The sequence below is a fragment of the Sminthopsis crassicaudata genome, chromosome 6 (genome assembly GCF_048593235.1).
Source record: "Sminthopsis crassicaudata isolate SCR6 chromosome 6, ASM4859323v1, whole genome shotgun sequence".
NCBI lineage: Eukaryota > Metazoa > Chordata > Mammalia > Dasyuromorphia > Dasyuridae > Sminthopsis > Sminthopsis crassicaudata.
This window is the reverse complement of record NC_133622.1, coordinates 163,605,640-163,621,469: the sequence shown is the minus strand read 5'-3', so window position 1 is coordinate 163,621,469 and position 15,830 is coordinate 163,605,640. Positions and strand designations below refer to the sequence as shown.

General features: G+C 37.1%; 1 protein-coding gene and 1 long non-coding RNA gene across 3 annotated transcripts in view; both read left to right on the top strand.

Moving 5' to 3' along the window:
* The first annotated feature begins 4,772 nt into the window (after positions 1–4,772).
* Positions 4,773–15,830, top strand: part of MTHFD2L (methylenetetrahydrofolate dehydrogenase (NADP+ dependent) 2 like) — a 129,143-nt gene continuing 118,085 nt past the window's right edge. For both annotated transcript variants that reach the window (XM_074276296.1, XM_074276297.1), the window contains exon 1: positions 4,773–5,164. In XM_074276296.1, the coding sequence (XP_074132397.1) occupies positions 5,052–5,164 (113 nt within the window). In that variant the 5' untranslated portion in view covers positions 4,773–5,051. The remainder of the gene's footprint in view (positions 5,165–15,830) is intronic.
* Positions 5,183–14,498, top strand: LOC141547762 (uncharacterized). The gene is made up of 3 exons (XR_012483616.1): positions 5,183–5,677; positions 12,133–12,200; positions 12,729–14,498. It is a non-coding gene; the product is annotated as an uncharacterized LOC141547762 (long non-coding RNA).

Here is a 15,830-nt window from a genome sequence, read left to right as displayed (position 1 = left end):
TCTTTAAAGTCAATTTTTGTATAGGTTCCATGAACTTCTGAGAAGAAAGTGTATTCCTTTCTATCTCCATTCAGTTTTCTCCAAAGATCTATCATACCTAACTTTTCTAATATTCTAGCTACCTTTTTAACTTCTTTCATATTTATTTTGTGGATTTATCTAGTTCTGAGAGTACAAGGTTGAGATCTCCCACTATTGTAGTTTTGCTGTCTATTTCTTCTTTCTGCTCTCTTAACTTCTCCTTTAGGAATTTAGATGCTATACCACTTGGTACATATATGTTTAATATTGATATTGCTTGTATCTATGGTACCCTTTAGCAAGATATAGTTTCCTTCCTTATCTCTTTTTTTTTTTTTTTTTTTTTTTTTTTTTTTTTAAGGCTGGGGTTAAGTGACTTGCCCAGGGTCACACAGCTAGGAAGTGTTAAGTGTCTGAGCTTATCTCTTTTAATTAGATTAATTTTTGCTTTTGCTTAATCTGAGATCATGATGGCTATCCCCCCCCCCTTTTTTTTTTTAAACTTCACCTGAAGCATAATAGATTCTGCTCCAGCCTTTTACCTTTACTCTGTATGTATCACCCTGCTTTAAATGTGTTTCCTATAAGCAGCATATTGTAGGATTCTGGCTTTTAATCCAGCCTACTATCTGCTTCTGCTTTATGGGAGAGTTCATCCCATTCACATTTATAGTTAAAACTTCTAATTCTGTATTGCCTGTCATCTTATTATCCCCAGATTATACTTTTCTCTTTCCTTTTTCCTTACCCCCCATGCTTTTCATACTTTTGAAGCTTGGAGTTTCTATTGGCGGTTAGTGACTTTAGTTTTAAACATTAAAACATTTTCTGTACCTGTTCCCTGATTTTTTTTTCTTTTATAAAACATTTGCAGCATATTTTGGTGCAGTGAATAGAGAACTAGCCCTGAATTCAAGAGGACCTGAATTAAAAACCGGCCTCAAACACTTACTGTTTTGACCCTGGGCAAGTTACTTAACCACAATTTCCTCAGCAAAAAAACAAACCAAACAAAACCAAACCAAAACCAAAAAATTAAAAAATAAAACATTTTTGGTTACATTTAATTTCTAAGCTGTTTCCTTCCATCCCTCCCAAACATGCACTAGCATTTGACACAGATACACATGAAAAGTACATAATGCTTAGCTCTATAGATCAATTTTTTCTTGAGAGATAGATATCTTCCTTCACAGATCCTTTGTTAGTTGATTTGAATATTCAAATAGCTCAGAATAGCCTAGTAATTTATATTTATTGTTCAGACAATATTGCTGTTACTGTATACATTATCTTCATTATTTAACTCTTCGTTGTTTTGTGCGAGTCTTTCCGTGTTTTCCTAAAATCAACTTGCTCTCCATCTGAATCATATACCACAACTTATTCAGTCATTCTCCAATTGACCAGCATCTCTTCAGTTTCTAATTTTTTGCGACCATAAAGAAAGGTGGTATAAATATCTTAAAATTTATATGTTCTTTTCCTTTTTCCTGATCACCATGGAAAATAGATGTATTAGAGGTATTGCTGGATAAAATAATATACACAGTTTAATAAATCTTTGGGCACAATTCCATAATACCTCTCCAGAATGGCTGGATTAGTCATAATTCTATCAACAATGCATCAGTATCTCATTTGTCCATATCCCTTCCAACACTTGTCATTTTTTGCTATCATTTTATCCAATCTGATAAGTACCTCAAACTTGCTTTAATTTGCATTTCCGAACCATAATGATTTAGAACATTCCCCCCCCCCCCCCCCAGGATAGAGTCAAGTGACTTGCCCAGGGTCACACAGCTAGGAAGTGTTAAGTGTCTGAGATCAGATTTGAACTCTGATCCTCCTGAATTCAAGGCTGGTGCTCTATCCACTGCGCCACCTAGCTGCCCCCATTTAAAACATTTTTATATGATTATATATATAGCTTTGGTTTCTTCCTTCAAAACTTGCTGTTCATGTCTTTTGAAATTCATCAATTGAGGATGACTCATGTTCATACAAATTTGACAAAGTTTTCTATACATTTGAGATATGAAGCTTTTGAGCAATTGTCTATATAAAATTTCTCCCTTATTTTCTGCTTTCCTTCTAATCTTGGTAACATTGATTTTATTTGCATAAACTTTTCAATTTAACATAATCAAAAATATCCATTTATGTCTCACAATTCTTTCTTCTTGTTTATTCATTAATTCTTCTATTAACAAGTCTGATAGATAATGTTCCATGTTCTAATTTATTTATGATGTCTCCCTTTATTTCTAAGTCATTTATCCATTTTGACCTTATCTTAAAAAGTGTTTTAAGATACTGATTTATAACTCTTTTCTGCCAGACTGCTTGCCAGTTTTACCAAATAGTAAAATTGCCATTACTTCAATTTTTCTTAATCATTTATTGAAATATAATGCCTATATTCTTTTTTAAAAGATCATAACTTTTGGATAGTTTGACCTACATAGGTTAAACATGTGTAATTATTGTCAACATATTTCCATATTTATCATGTGTGTGAGAAAAAATCAGGTCAAAAGGGAAAAACCATAAGAAAGGGAAAAAATAAGCAAAGAAATGACCAAAAAAAGTGAAAACACAATACCTCGATCCACATTCAGTTTCCACAGTTCTCCTTCTGGATGTAGATGGCACTTTCCATCACAAATCTATTTCAATTGCCTTAAAATTCTTTTTTAGTCTCTTCCAAGAACTCTTTTTGAATTTGTAATCATTTTACATTTTGTTTGAAACTTTAAACAATGGCTGCACATATATAAGCTATATTAAGTTGCTTGCCTTCTCAATGGGGATGGAGTATGGAGAAAAGGAGAGAATTTGGAACTCAATTTTTTTTAATTTGCATATAATTGGGGAAGTCAGCTAGGTGGTACAGTGGATAGAATGCATACTTTAGCAAAATAAATTTCCATACTGGCCAAGTCCACATTTCAGGCCCCATCTGTTGAATACCTTTGGTTCACAAGCTGCAAAGTGGTTTTTCTATATTTAATTTTATGATTTATCAGAAAAAGAAAAATAGATTAAAATAAACAAAAAAGAAATGCCATCTAAATCAGGTTGAGAAAGTATAACAGATGTACCCAGAGTGATTTCCAAAAAGTCCACATCAATCCCCTGCTCAATAGTCTGGCTCCCTATTTCATCTAGATTTACAAACAAATTCCCTGTCAGGTTTTAAAAACCTTTCACAACCTTGGCTCAACATTTTTCCAGATTCATTGTACATTACTCTTTCTCCTCTATTTTATAATCTAACAAAACTGACTTTTTTTCTGACCTTCACATATAATGGTCAGTCTATTCAGTCTAGCCTTTTACTATTTGCTCTCCATCCCTAGAGTGTACTTTCTTCTCATCACATGAAATTTTCTTTTTCTGCATGAAATCTTTCCTAGTCTGGTCAACTGCTAGTTCCCTCTTTATTTTTCATATTACTTTGCATTCATTGCCTTATATTTATTTTGTACTTACATACATGTATGCATTTATATGTACATATTTAAACACACATATATTCCTTTGTTATCTACTTCAAGAGAATGTAAATTCTTTTGCAAGAAGAAATTGTTTCATTCATTACATTGTATTTCTAGAATCTTCCATTTTCTGGCAATTAGATGGACTTAACAGCTTATTGGTTTGTACTCGCTGACAAAAATCTCTGTTTGCTCTTGGCTACTTGGTTATAGACACTGATGCTTCACCTCCCCGGCTCAAGGATCTTCCATATGTTTCCGTTGTATTACCAATTCTAAGTACCTCTCACAGGCTCTCTGCAGGCCAAAAATATTCAATAAATTTTTGTCACAGTCTCAGAAAGCTCATGAATGTAGCACTCAGGTTAGCTGCTCTTATGTGCTGGTTGAGGTTAAGACTTTTAGGAAATTCTTGCATAGAGGATGGTTAGTACTCGAAGTGATGTTGAGATACAAATTTAGAGAACTTGAAAATACACCCCAGATTATCATACCCACAATTACCAAGTACTCTTTATGTCTAGTATTTTAGGCTTGGAAGACAGAGAAAAGGAGCACTCTACTATTTGTTTTTCATTTATTCTCTTGATATTCTGATGCTTTTGTTTTTCCAAATAATTTTTTTCTAGACATATGAAACAACATTTTTTTTTTTTTTTTGAGAATTAGTCTGGTGTGGTGGATTGAAGTGGGTGCATTTTACGTAGGTTGGTCATTAGTTTTTGTAGTTGAATTATAACAATGGTTTTTTATGCCATAGGTTATGGTTAGAGTCCATACTAAAGTTATTATGAAAATGATGGTAGTTTTCTTATTATCTTTGTTACTGATTTTTGGGTCTGTTGCTTTTGCTTCTAAGCCCTCTCCTGTATACGGAGGTTTAAATCTTGTAGCTAGTGGGGGCTACATTGTTAAAAGAATGTGAACCACAAAGGCTTTGGCTAGCTATAGTTTTAGCAGGGTGGTAGGCCAATCAGGACATTCAGTCACTTAAGCAACTAGCAGATACAGACACAAAAACAATCAGGGAAGTCACTATGTATTTTTATATGCAAGTAAAAGGAAGGTGGAGGAGCGGAGGTGGGCATCTGGGAGAGATACATCCGACCCCTTTAAGAGGGCCAGAAGAGAGGAAAAGTCACATCACAAAATGCAGGCGGTGATCAGTAATGCCCAGAGCCACGGAGTGACCGAGAAGATTTGGCGATCACTGGGAACTTTGGAAAGATCACCTTCGGTTCTGATGAAAGGGTCCAAAGGGAGAAAGCGAGAGCCCCTCCCCAACTTCCCCGCCTCTGATCTCTGCACGGAAAACAAAGAGATGCGGGTCGGCCAGGGTAACAATCCCCGCAGAAGCAAGCCCTCCTTCCGCGTCTCCCGCACTAAGTGGGCAGCCCCCTCCTCCGCGAGTCTTTGGGAGGCTGGCAGACACCCAAGGCACTGCCGCCGAGCGGGGCGGAGCTCGGGTTAGCCGAGGCCCGAGAGGAAGAGTAGGAGGCGGAGCTTGGGTGGCTCCAGGCCAAGGCTATGGCGGCGCCGGGCGCTGCGGGCGGCCGGGCTCTGCTCCGGGGCCTCTCCCTCTGGGTCGGACGAGCGGAAGCCGGCTCCGTGTCCCGGGGCTTCGGTAGCAGCGCCGTCAGGTAAGGGAGCGGCCCCAGCGCCCCGTATTGCACGGCAGCACCCCTCGGGGTGTTCTTGCGTTGGGAGGAGGAGCGGCAGGGAAGGTGGGGTCAGAACTGGAGGCCGGGCCTATAGGGTAGCCGAGGCGGCGTGCCGGCGAACGTGACCGGGAGCGTGTCCGCACCGCGGGAGCTACGCCCGGCGCGGGAGGAAATGGGAAATGCTGACGGCGAGGATTGTTACAGTCTCTGTAGTGGTTAGATCCCTGGGCACTGCGCGTTCCGCCACCTCCGCGGCCGCCTGCCTCCGACCATGGCACGGTCACGGTCACGGTCACGGTCACGTTTGGAAGGCGAGAGAGCGGAGCGGGGGGCGTCGAGCTTTGTGAGAGGGCGCTGGCTGAATCCGCATCTGCACTTCTCCAAGTTCACTTCCACCCAAAGTGCCTTTTGTAGAAATACACTGAATTTAAGCCGTTCAAATCCACGCACCTCGGAGTTAGTTCCTGGGCTAATAGGAGTACCTGCCCTTACGTAGGTCGCTTCTTACTACCTTCTGAGCCCCAGAGCTTAGAAAAGGGTCTGGTACACAGTGGGGGATTAATAAATATTGAATGATTTATTGATAAAGCAGAGCACATTTTTACCCCCCCCCCCAAAAAAAAGAGCATGTTTTTAGATGTATCTATAATATGTTTACTATGTATTATATCGGTTTACATCTATTTACTTGAGGACAGCCCTCTAGGATAAAGACTTTTATTGTTTATGTTCTGTCGTGGCTGACTCTTCCTGACTCCATGTGGGGTTTTCTTTGCAAAAATACTGGAGTGGTTTGCTATTTCCATCTCCAGCTAATTTTACAAATGTGGAAACCGAGGCAAGACTTGCTCAACATTATACACTTAATGTCGGAGGCCAAATTCGAATTATAGTTTTCCTGACTCCAGGCTTTTTCTGTTTATTGCCACCCAGCAGTTCCGCTAATTATATCATTGACTCACAGCAGCCCTGTAAATTTTATTATTACTAGTCCTTCCCTCTCATTTTACAAAAGAGGAAACTAGAAACTAGGTTTCCTCATTTGTAAAATGAGGGGGAAGGACTAGTAATAATAAAATTGTTTCCACTTGATTCCTTTTGAGGTTTTCTTGGCAAAGTGAACAGCAATTGGCAAAGACGCTGAAGTGGGTTTGCCATTTCCTTCTCAAGCTCATTTTACAGATGAGGAAACTGAGACAAATAGGATTAATTAAGTGATTTACGCAGGATTATACTGCGAGTAAATCGCTGAGGCTAGATTTGGATTGAGGAAAAAGAATCCTCTTGCCTCCAGGCAAGGCACTCCATATACTGCACCTCCTAGTTACCCTGAAGTAAAGTGTACAAAAATAGAAATTAAAACTAGGTAAAAATTAAATATTTGATTCTTGAGTCTTTAGAAACTGCTGGTATCTCTTGGATAAAGGAATGAATGTGAGACCTGTGCTTTGTGCTTTGACAGTGGGTTGCTGATTGGAAATGAGTGACAGATGGGTGAGGGAGCTCAAATAGGAATAATTGCTACAGTCCAGGTGGGAGTACCTGAACTAGAGTGGTGGTCATGTGATTAGGAAGAAGAAGATAGTTTTAGGGGATGTATTGGTAAAATCAACTTCATTTGACAACTAATGCTTTCTCTATATTGGATGAGTCTAAGATGATCCTAGGATTGTAAAAGCCTGGATGAGTGGAAAAATGATGACTCTTTGAGAATAACAAGAAAGTTTGAAAGAGTCAGGCAAGAGGTTTGGGGGAAATACAATGTAACAAAATCTGTTTGCATTGTAATTCATATCTGTTCAACTTGTCTCATTGTTCCACCCAAGAAAGAAAAGGGCTAGAGTCTCAATCACTGTTTATTGCTCTGGAATATAGATTTTTTTTTTTTTAACCTCTAAAGTAAACCTGGGGCAGCCATCAGGTGATCTGGGACCTCTGGGTAAATGTATATGGGAGAGATTTTTCCAACGGTACCTATGTTGCATGCTCTGGGTGCTCTGTTCTCAGTCAGCTTGACTCAGAAAGAGAAACATTGGAAGCTTACCCAGAATGAGGGGGGGGGGGTGGAGTGAGAAATGATAATAATAATTATTTTACATACTTTATTTTACTGCCTACTGATGAGGTCAGAGTAGCAATTCCTAGTTCAAAATACACACATGACAAATTCACAAGGGCTTTCTCTGTACCACAGAAAATTTTATTTAAAGAGAAGATGAAGTGAAGAGGTAAATAGGCACCAGGATGGTAAATATGAAATGGATTTAGGAGAGCGATGGTTATCTAAGAAAGAGATTTGGAAAAAGCCATTAAAAGAATATGGCATAAGGAGTAAGTACACTATTCACTGGCAATCCAAATTCATAAAAGAATTTAGCAGACTAACTAGAGTTAGCTATTGTAAGGAAAAAGACACCATCAAAGGAAAGGTGCTCTGAGGAGGGAGAGTACCTCTTTGCCAGCTTAGTACTGAAAAGGATTTGGCAAACATCTTCTTCATAAGCACATCTTTTACAGGGAAAATATAACCTTGGGGGTTTCTCAGGAGAGTAGGGAAAGTACCAGGGAAGAATTGGATAGCTCAGTAAGAGGGATCAAGGAGGAGCCAGGTGGAATCCACCTGGCTAATCAGGTCTCTGAACCTGTCTGAAGATATGAAGATCTCAATGATTGTTAAAAGATGGTCAGAAGTTGGAGGAATAGACAATGGAGGCTGATAAAGAGTTCCATCCTTTCTTCACTGTTTAAAAACAGGAGAGTATGGGACTTGGCTATGCCTGATAATATCAGGATATGTTTCTTCCTGATAAGGGAAGAGAGTAAGTCCATATTACCTACTATGTGCTAGGCACTGCTAAGTGATGATTTGATTTTTACTATGATGCTGAGAGGCAGATGCTATTTATATCTTCTCCATTTTACAGTTGAGGAAAGTGAGGTAAACAGATTTTAAGTGACTTGTCCAGGATCACACAACTAGTAGGTATCTGAGATCAGATTTGAAACTCAGGTCTTCTTGAATTCAGGCCTTTTGCTCTTTCCATAATATGTAGCTATCTAGTTCTATTACAGAGTATTATGTATTCTGGTGACTTTGAGAGAAATTCCTAAAGCATCCATAGCAAAGTCTTATATCTATCTCATTTTGTTTAGAAGAAAATGACACATGTATACATAACTGCTGATGAGTCCAATTCAGAGTCAGAATGTCAGAACTGAAATAAACAAGCATTCATTTATCATCTGTTGTGTATCAGGTCCCAGTGTTGGACATTAGGGATAGAAAAAGATGAAAATCTCTGTGCTCAAGAACCTAACATTTCATATGAGGAAACACACCTGTTTATAAAAATATGTACAAAAATTAACAAGAAGTATGAGGTATTAGTTCCTGGGGGAATAAGTCTCAGAGGTAAGTATTTGAGCATCATTTTGAAGGAAGCTAGGGATTCTAAAAAGAAGTGAGGAAATATATCTCAGGTATAGAAGACAGTCTGTGCAAACACACACACACACACACACACACACAGAAATGACAGATGTTGTGTTTAATGGGTATGTAGCAAGAAAGTCTGCTTGTCTAGACCCCAAAGTGAAACAAAGGGAATGATAGTAATTGAATCATTTATTTGGCATTTACTTCATGCAAATTGCTAATTGTCTTTTCTTTGAATACAAACTTGTATGAAATATTCCTTTGAGGAAAATCTCTAGGATTAGAAAGGTTTGTTACAGCTCTAAATAGAGATTTAGCTCTAAATACTAGATTGAGCAATTTGTATTTGATCCCTGAGGAAATATGAAACTACTGGATCTCATTGAATAGAGGATGATCAGCAGTCTGATTGAGAATTTCACCCTTGCAGCTGGATGGAAAGGACAATGAAGGGTCTGTAACAATAGTGAGGGTAATGGTAATGAGGTTCTGTGGTAAAGAAAGAGAAGAGTGTGAGAAATGTTGTGGTGGTAAAAATGGCAAAAAGTAATCACTATTGCATTTCTCATACTCTTCTCCAGCAGTTGCTATGTGTCAGGCACTCTGCTAAATGCTGGGGATACAAAGAAAGGTAAACACAGACCCTTGCCCTTGAAGAGCTCATAGTCTGATGGGAGAGGGGACAACAATGCAAATAGTCATATTATAAATGTTATACATACAGATTAGACATAATTATAGAAGGAAAATTTTTTCATTGTTATTTTAATGAGGGAAAGGAAAGGGGGAACCCTATTTCTCGGCGCATAGATAATCCCATGAGGCGCGGTGTCCCCTATAAAATGAATTTACAGGCCCAAAAATCTAGATTGATAAATAAAAGGTTTATTGTAGAAATTTGGAAGTAAAGTTCAGTTAGAAAGGAGGTGGCCGCTGGGCAGGTAGGAACCCCTACATGGCTGGAAGGATACCATGTGTTGGCTGGGAGGGCTCCTGCAAAGAGAGAGTTCCTGCTCACCTCTTTTATACCCAAAAGATTGTGGGCAGTTCCCAGTTCTGGCGGGCTTTTCAGTTAGCTCGGATCAGGTGAGGGCTGGGGGAAGCTGAGCTGATAGTAGGGCTGGGCCTAGATATTCAAAGGGTGCCTTTGAGCAGGATTTATGAATCAAAGTCAACCATGGGTTGGGCAATTAGAAAGGAATCTTAAAGGGACCTCAACCCCCATCAATTTGAATGAGATTTAAGATTCCAAAGAGCAGTAAAGGGAAAGATAAAAACTTTACTTCTATATCACTTATATTGTCAGGACAAAAGCCTGAGGGGTGAATGATTGCAAAGTGGGGAAAGATGAGGAAGAGGTAGTTACAGCACTGATGTCAGGGGAAAGATGAGCATGGAGCATATAGTCCAGCCTTTGTTTTCTAAATTGAAGGTAGAGATGAACTTTTAGTTCTAGTATTGGACAGCAGCTGATTTTTCTGAGAAGAAAATTGGTATGGCTGAGGAGGTGAAGTGCCAGAAGACAAAACAAAACAAACAAACAAAAAAAAAAACCTAAAACTAAAACTAAAAACCAAATAATAAGAATTATCTGTAGAAAATGTATTATTGAAGATGGATGGACAAAAGACAAATCCGTTGGGATCCTGAATGGAATTAAGTATCTCAAACTGTGAAATAGAGTTCTTCTCTGGGTTAAGCAGGCCCAGGCACTGGGGCATTAGGACTGTTTGATCAAGGTTCAGCACTGGTTGCTGGGAAGGGTGGGGAAGTGAGACTTTTATTACAGGTACAAGATTACTAATGTGGTGAGGAGGCTCCTGAAGTCTTTACAGAGAACACTAACATTAATGAGGATCAGGAAGGGCCTCTTGTAAAAGGAGGAGTTTTAGTTGAGCCTTGAAGGAAGTCAGGAAACAGAATTTGAGAAAGGAAAGGATTCTAGCATGAATTGATATAGAAAACTTCCTGCTGATTTGGAATCAGACAAGTTCCTTATATCTGGCAGATACCTACCTAGAGAAACTGGGGTAGTCTGTCAAGATCATATGAATTGATATTTGATTTATGTGTTGTTGATTCTCCATAAAGTCTCTTGTTGGTTAGTTCCATTGACCCATTTAACTCAATAATTTATTATTAACAGTTATTTATAAATACATTCTATTCCCAGGACATACATATTAGTGCCCCCCTCATACCCCTCAAAAACCAAAGCCAAGCAAACAAAACAAAACAAAACAAAACAAACAAAAAAAAAAAAAAACATTTCCTGAGTGACTCATAATCCTACTTTTCATCTCCTCTCCACTCATGGATCTCCCAGCCCCAATAGGGGAAGCTTACTTTTGTTTCATTTGGACTCAGGTATAGTTTACCATTAGCCCACCTAGCTTTCCCCTTTCTGCTCCCTGTTATAGGAAGCCTATCCCTTGCCTTTCCCCTGAGAATATAAGCTTTCTGAAGACAATGAGTCATCTTTCTTTGTATCCTCAGAGCTTGGTACAGTGCCTCCTACATAATAACATTTACATTCTTGTTGACTTATCAGCTCGTCATTGTAAAAATTTAGGGGACTCTTTCAACTATATTATACTGCCATTAAGTCTGACTAGCCTAGTGACTATATACATTGAGATTATTAGAAGGTACCTTCCTAATTTGAAATAATTCTCCCCCCTTCTCCCACATTAAATCCTTCTTTCACACAATAAGACTTTTTTTTCCCCCCAGTTTGGCCTTATGCAAAATTGTAGCCCAGAGAGATATTATCTTTTTGCCATCCCCTTGTCATGATTCCTTATATAATTAAACAAAGTCACTTAGTAATTTTTGCTTGCAATAGATCAGGGCTAACAATAGTATAGTTTCTTCAGTATTCTGCTTTGATACTACTAATTTCATTCCCACTCTCACTTCCTTTCCCTTGGTTGTTTGCCTTAGGCTTGCAGTTTGGAAGTCAAAGGCTGCAGTGGTTGTTTAAATGAGTTTTCCTTGGACAGTTGGATTATGGATGGGAGAGAGTTGCTTGCCTTAAATGTTTCCACAAGCCTGTATTTGAATTTGGCAATAGTTCAGGTCTCCATTGGATTTTCAGTTATGTATTGATTGGTCTGGATATCTCTTTTCTGTGACCATGTAACCCTGGATTGATCCATTTACTTCAATTTTCATTTAATGGATACCATTGAAATACAATTGTAATATGAGGTAAGAAAGTATTTCAGTCACACTTATTCTGTCAAGAATTTGCTGATAACTGCTTTTAGTCCTCTATGTTGGTTTCTGGCTTGTCTTTTATGTTAGAATAAGGATGATTTTTTTCAAGTTATATGATAAGTAATTATTTTGAACTTTAAAATATCTAGCATACTTTAACTCATTTGTACATATAATAATATAGCTATCATTATATAATACTTTAACGTTTGCAAGATATTTTACCGATATTAGCTCATTTGATCAAAATAACCTTAATGAAGTGGGTACTATTATTATCTCCATTTTACAGATAAGGAAACTGAAGCTGAGAGATTTTAAGTGACTTGTCCAGGGTCACACAAATAGTAAATGCCTGAGGTAGGATTTGAATTCAGATCTTTCAGATTCCAAATCCAGCTTTCTGTCTATTGTGTTCTGTAGTTGCTTCCAGCTACTTCAAGGTGAACTTGATACAGCAAGTATGATTATCACAATTCTACAGATGTGGAAACAGACTCAGAGGTTTAATGAGGTGTCTTTGAATGGATTAAGTATCAGGGTTGAAAATTTCTGCCATAGTCTTTATTAAGAGATGTAGATTGGTGATGAGGTTACATATATGTTAAAATTGCACATAAAATTTTTTAAAGTGTTGGTGATGGTATTTTCTAGGGTAACATCCTTTCTCTGTGATTCACATAAAATTATTTTTCCTATTGAATCACTTTGTATGTTTTTTTTTGAAGGCTGAATGTTCAATCTTCTATTTTTGGTGATGAACACTGAACACCCTATCAATTGAAAAGGCTGGCCAAAAGAATAAGACAGGAAGTAGAATTGTGGGTCTTAAGTGGGAAGGTACAAGACAGTGTGTTGATGCTCATTAGTTTCTCTTTTCTCTTGTAGGAGCAGCAGAGAGAAGAGATTCCACCTTCCAGAATCCACCACTGTCTTCCTCCCTTCCCACTGATCCCCAGCTTTGTTATTGTTTGCTTCTTTTAAAATAATAGAATAAAACTGTCAGGAATTTAATTTTTCCTGATAGATATGAGTGTAAAATATGATTCTGATTGTCCTGGAATGTGAATAAAAATATTATTTTATCTCTTAAAAAGAGACCTTTATTTCATTTGACAAACCTCACCACACTGCTCATTTTGATTCTCTTTAAACAACACAGCAATAGAAACCAAACATCACAGATTTTTCAGCTATTTAAATGAAATAAAATGTTTTCTTAGGTTTGTTTTCTGAGTTTTGAGGATCTGATAGAACACTGTGACTAAGCCATGTTAAAACAATTCTTTCATTCTTTCATGAAATAGCAATCATTTGAAATAATTTTAAAAATATAAATTGGACAACAAAATTAGGTCTATTTATTTTTATGAGTGGCATTGTCCTTAAATTCAGGATTATACTGATAATTTATTTTGAACATTATCATGGGAAAATGAGGTTTTTGTTGTGTCTTCAAGAAACTAAGTCATTTAATATTCAAGAATTCAAAAAAACTTTTTTACCTGTATAGCGGATACATCAGTGAACTTGGGATCAGGACAGTGTAAGTTAGAATCCTGGTCAGAGACTCAATAGCTTGACTTTGGACAAGTCATTTAATTCCTGTCTCAGTTCCTCATTTGTTGTGAGAATCTAAATTGCAGGGTTATAGTAGTCTTTCTTAGTTTAAAAAGGTTTATAAGACACTGTGCTAAGTGCTTGGGATACAAAAGAAGGCAAAAGACATTCATTCTTGGAAAGATTACTCTGGACAGATTACTCTGGACCTTTCATAATGGTCTAGTCCTGATCCTGAATTGGACAGAATCATCTATCTGAGTTCAAATGTGAACTCAGATACTCACTGTATGATCTTGGGCAAGTCATATTACGTTAGTCATACATATATAAACTTAGGCAGGAAGTATACACTTATATGCATGTATGTATATATAAAATGTACATATATGTTTTCTTATGTATATATAATATACCTATGCAAGAAATATACATATACTACCCTATACATCATATGCACATTCATGTTTTATATATACACATTACATGTGATTTATAATACATATATAAATATATATGTATGCACATACATTATATATATATATAGTATGTATACACACATATATGTTCCCTGCCTTTAATAAACTATGGCATATATGTTATATATATTTTATATGTATATGTGTGTGTACTATTATAGCATATACATAATTATGCAAACATACACATATGTACCTTCTGTCTGCTTTCTTAATAAATCATGGAAAATAAGAAATGCTTTACAATTATACATAATGACAAGTCTAAACACAATTTATAAATAGAAGATAGGCTGCCAAAGCAGAAAAGGCGGCCTGTGATAATTATGGTATAACATTTTAATATTCAGGTCCCATATCCATTTTAAATGTATTGTAGATTTTATAACATCTTGATTTAAACTTTCTTCCTGTTAAATTGCTTTTTAATTTTTCTAGCACTTCTTATCCAATCTGGACTCTGTCTCTATGTTATTTGTGTTCTTGACTTTATTGAACACTGGGTTATTGAATTCAGTTGTTTTTTTATTTGTCCTTATCTAGAATGATCTTAAGCAAGTCACTAAATCTCTTTTTAGCCTGCTTCCCTTAGTAAAGAAAAAAAAAAAAAAAAACAAAAAAAAAGGGAGAAGATAGCTAATTCTCATGCTCCATCAAAATGATACCAATTCTAAAATTGATATCCTTGTGGATGGAATGTAGGGAATCTTTTGGATAGAGCCTTGAAGGTCTGGGCCATCTTTGAAAGTAACACATTTCATTCCCTCCCTCCTTTCTCAGTTTGATCTTATTGGGCCAGGGTAAAATCCTTAAAGGGGAATAATGATATAGTAAGATTATTCTCAGGCCCAAACCTATTAGTCAGCTTCTATTTCTGCAGCAGATTCCGTTGAAGCTGGTCTGAGAGGGGCTCTGATTAAACACTTTAAAGATCTGGATTTTTTTTTTCTTTTTTTTGTTAATTCATGAGCATTTTAACCTGTCAGTCTCTTCTCCCACCTCACTATCTTTTTCTCTCTCTCTCTGTTTCGTTTCTTTTTTGTCTTTTGCACGCAGCTGTTATTGTTCTACATCTGGCACATCATTCCCTTTATTTTTAAAATGTGTCTTGATAATACTCTTGCCAGGCAGACAAAAACAAATTGCTGGTTTTCATATCAAATTGCTATTTCTTCCTCTTTTTCAAGATACCATTATTAGACTTTAGAACCTTTGAGCTGGAAAAACTCAGATACTTTAATTTCATTTTTACCAGATGATAAAAGCTGAATACCAGAGCATTTCTGACTAACTTAAGGTTCCCAGCTAGTCAGTAACAGAGCCTGGACTTGAAAAAAGGTGTCTTGATTCTCAGCTGGATGATTTCTTTCTATCTATGATTTAGAAAAAAGTTTACTTGGGAATTAAATGTTAATTTCTTAATAAGTGAGTTAGTTTTTGTTGTCTAAGCTGCTATATAATTTCCATATTTGCCTTTTTCTTTAGCTCATTCAACAGATAAGCAAACTGAGGTAAATAAATACTGTCTGAACCAGATTTGAACTCAGGAAGATGAGTTTTCCTAATTCCAAGCCCAGTGCTCTATCTATTGCATCCCCTAACTTTTCCCCCTATTCAGTGCATATCCGTCTATTATTAACATTGCTTTCAAACCAGTCTCTACAACTGTTATTTGATGAAACAATCCCTTTGAAGGAATCTTCCAAGCACCATTAATAGAGAGAGCAAAATACCTAAAAGAAAAGCTGAATTTTTCGTGAATCTATCCATTCAAAACCACTACATCTCCCCTCCAAACCTCAGCAAATGTAACTTAGGATCATGAATCCAAGACTCCCAGAATCCCACATTCAAGTCCCTCTTTCCAGCTTGACTCTTACAGTGATTATCCAGACTTCTCCAGTGTTGATGAACCCTTATAGAAGCTCTTCAGTAGTTCTAGCTACTTTGA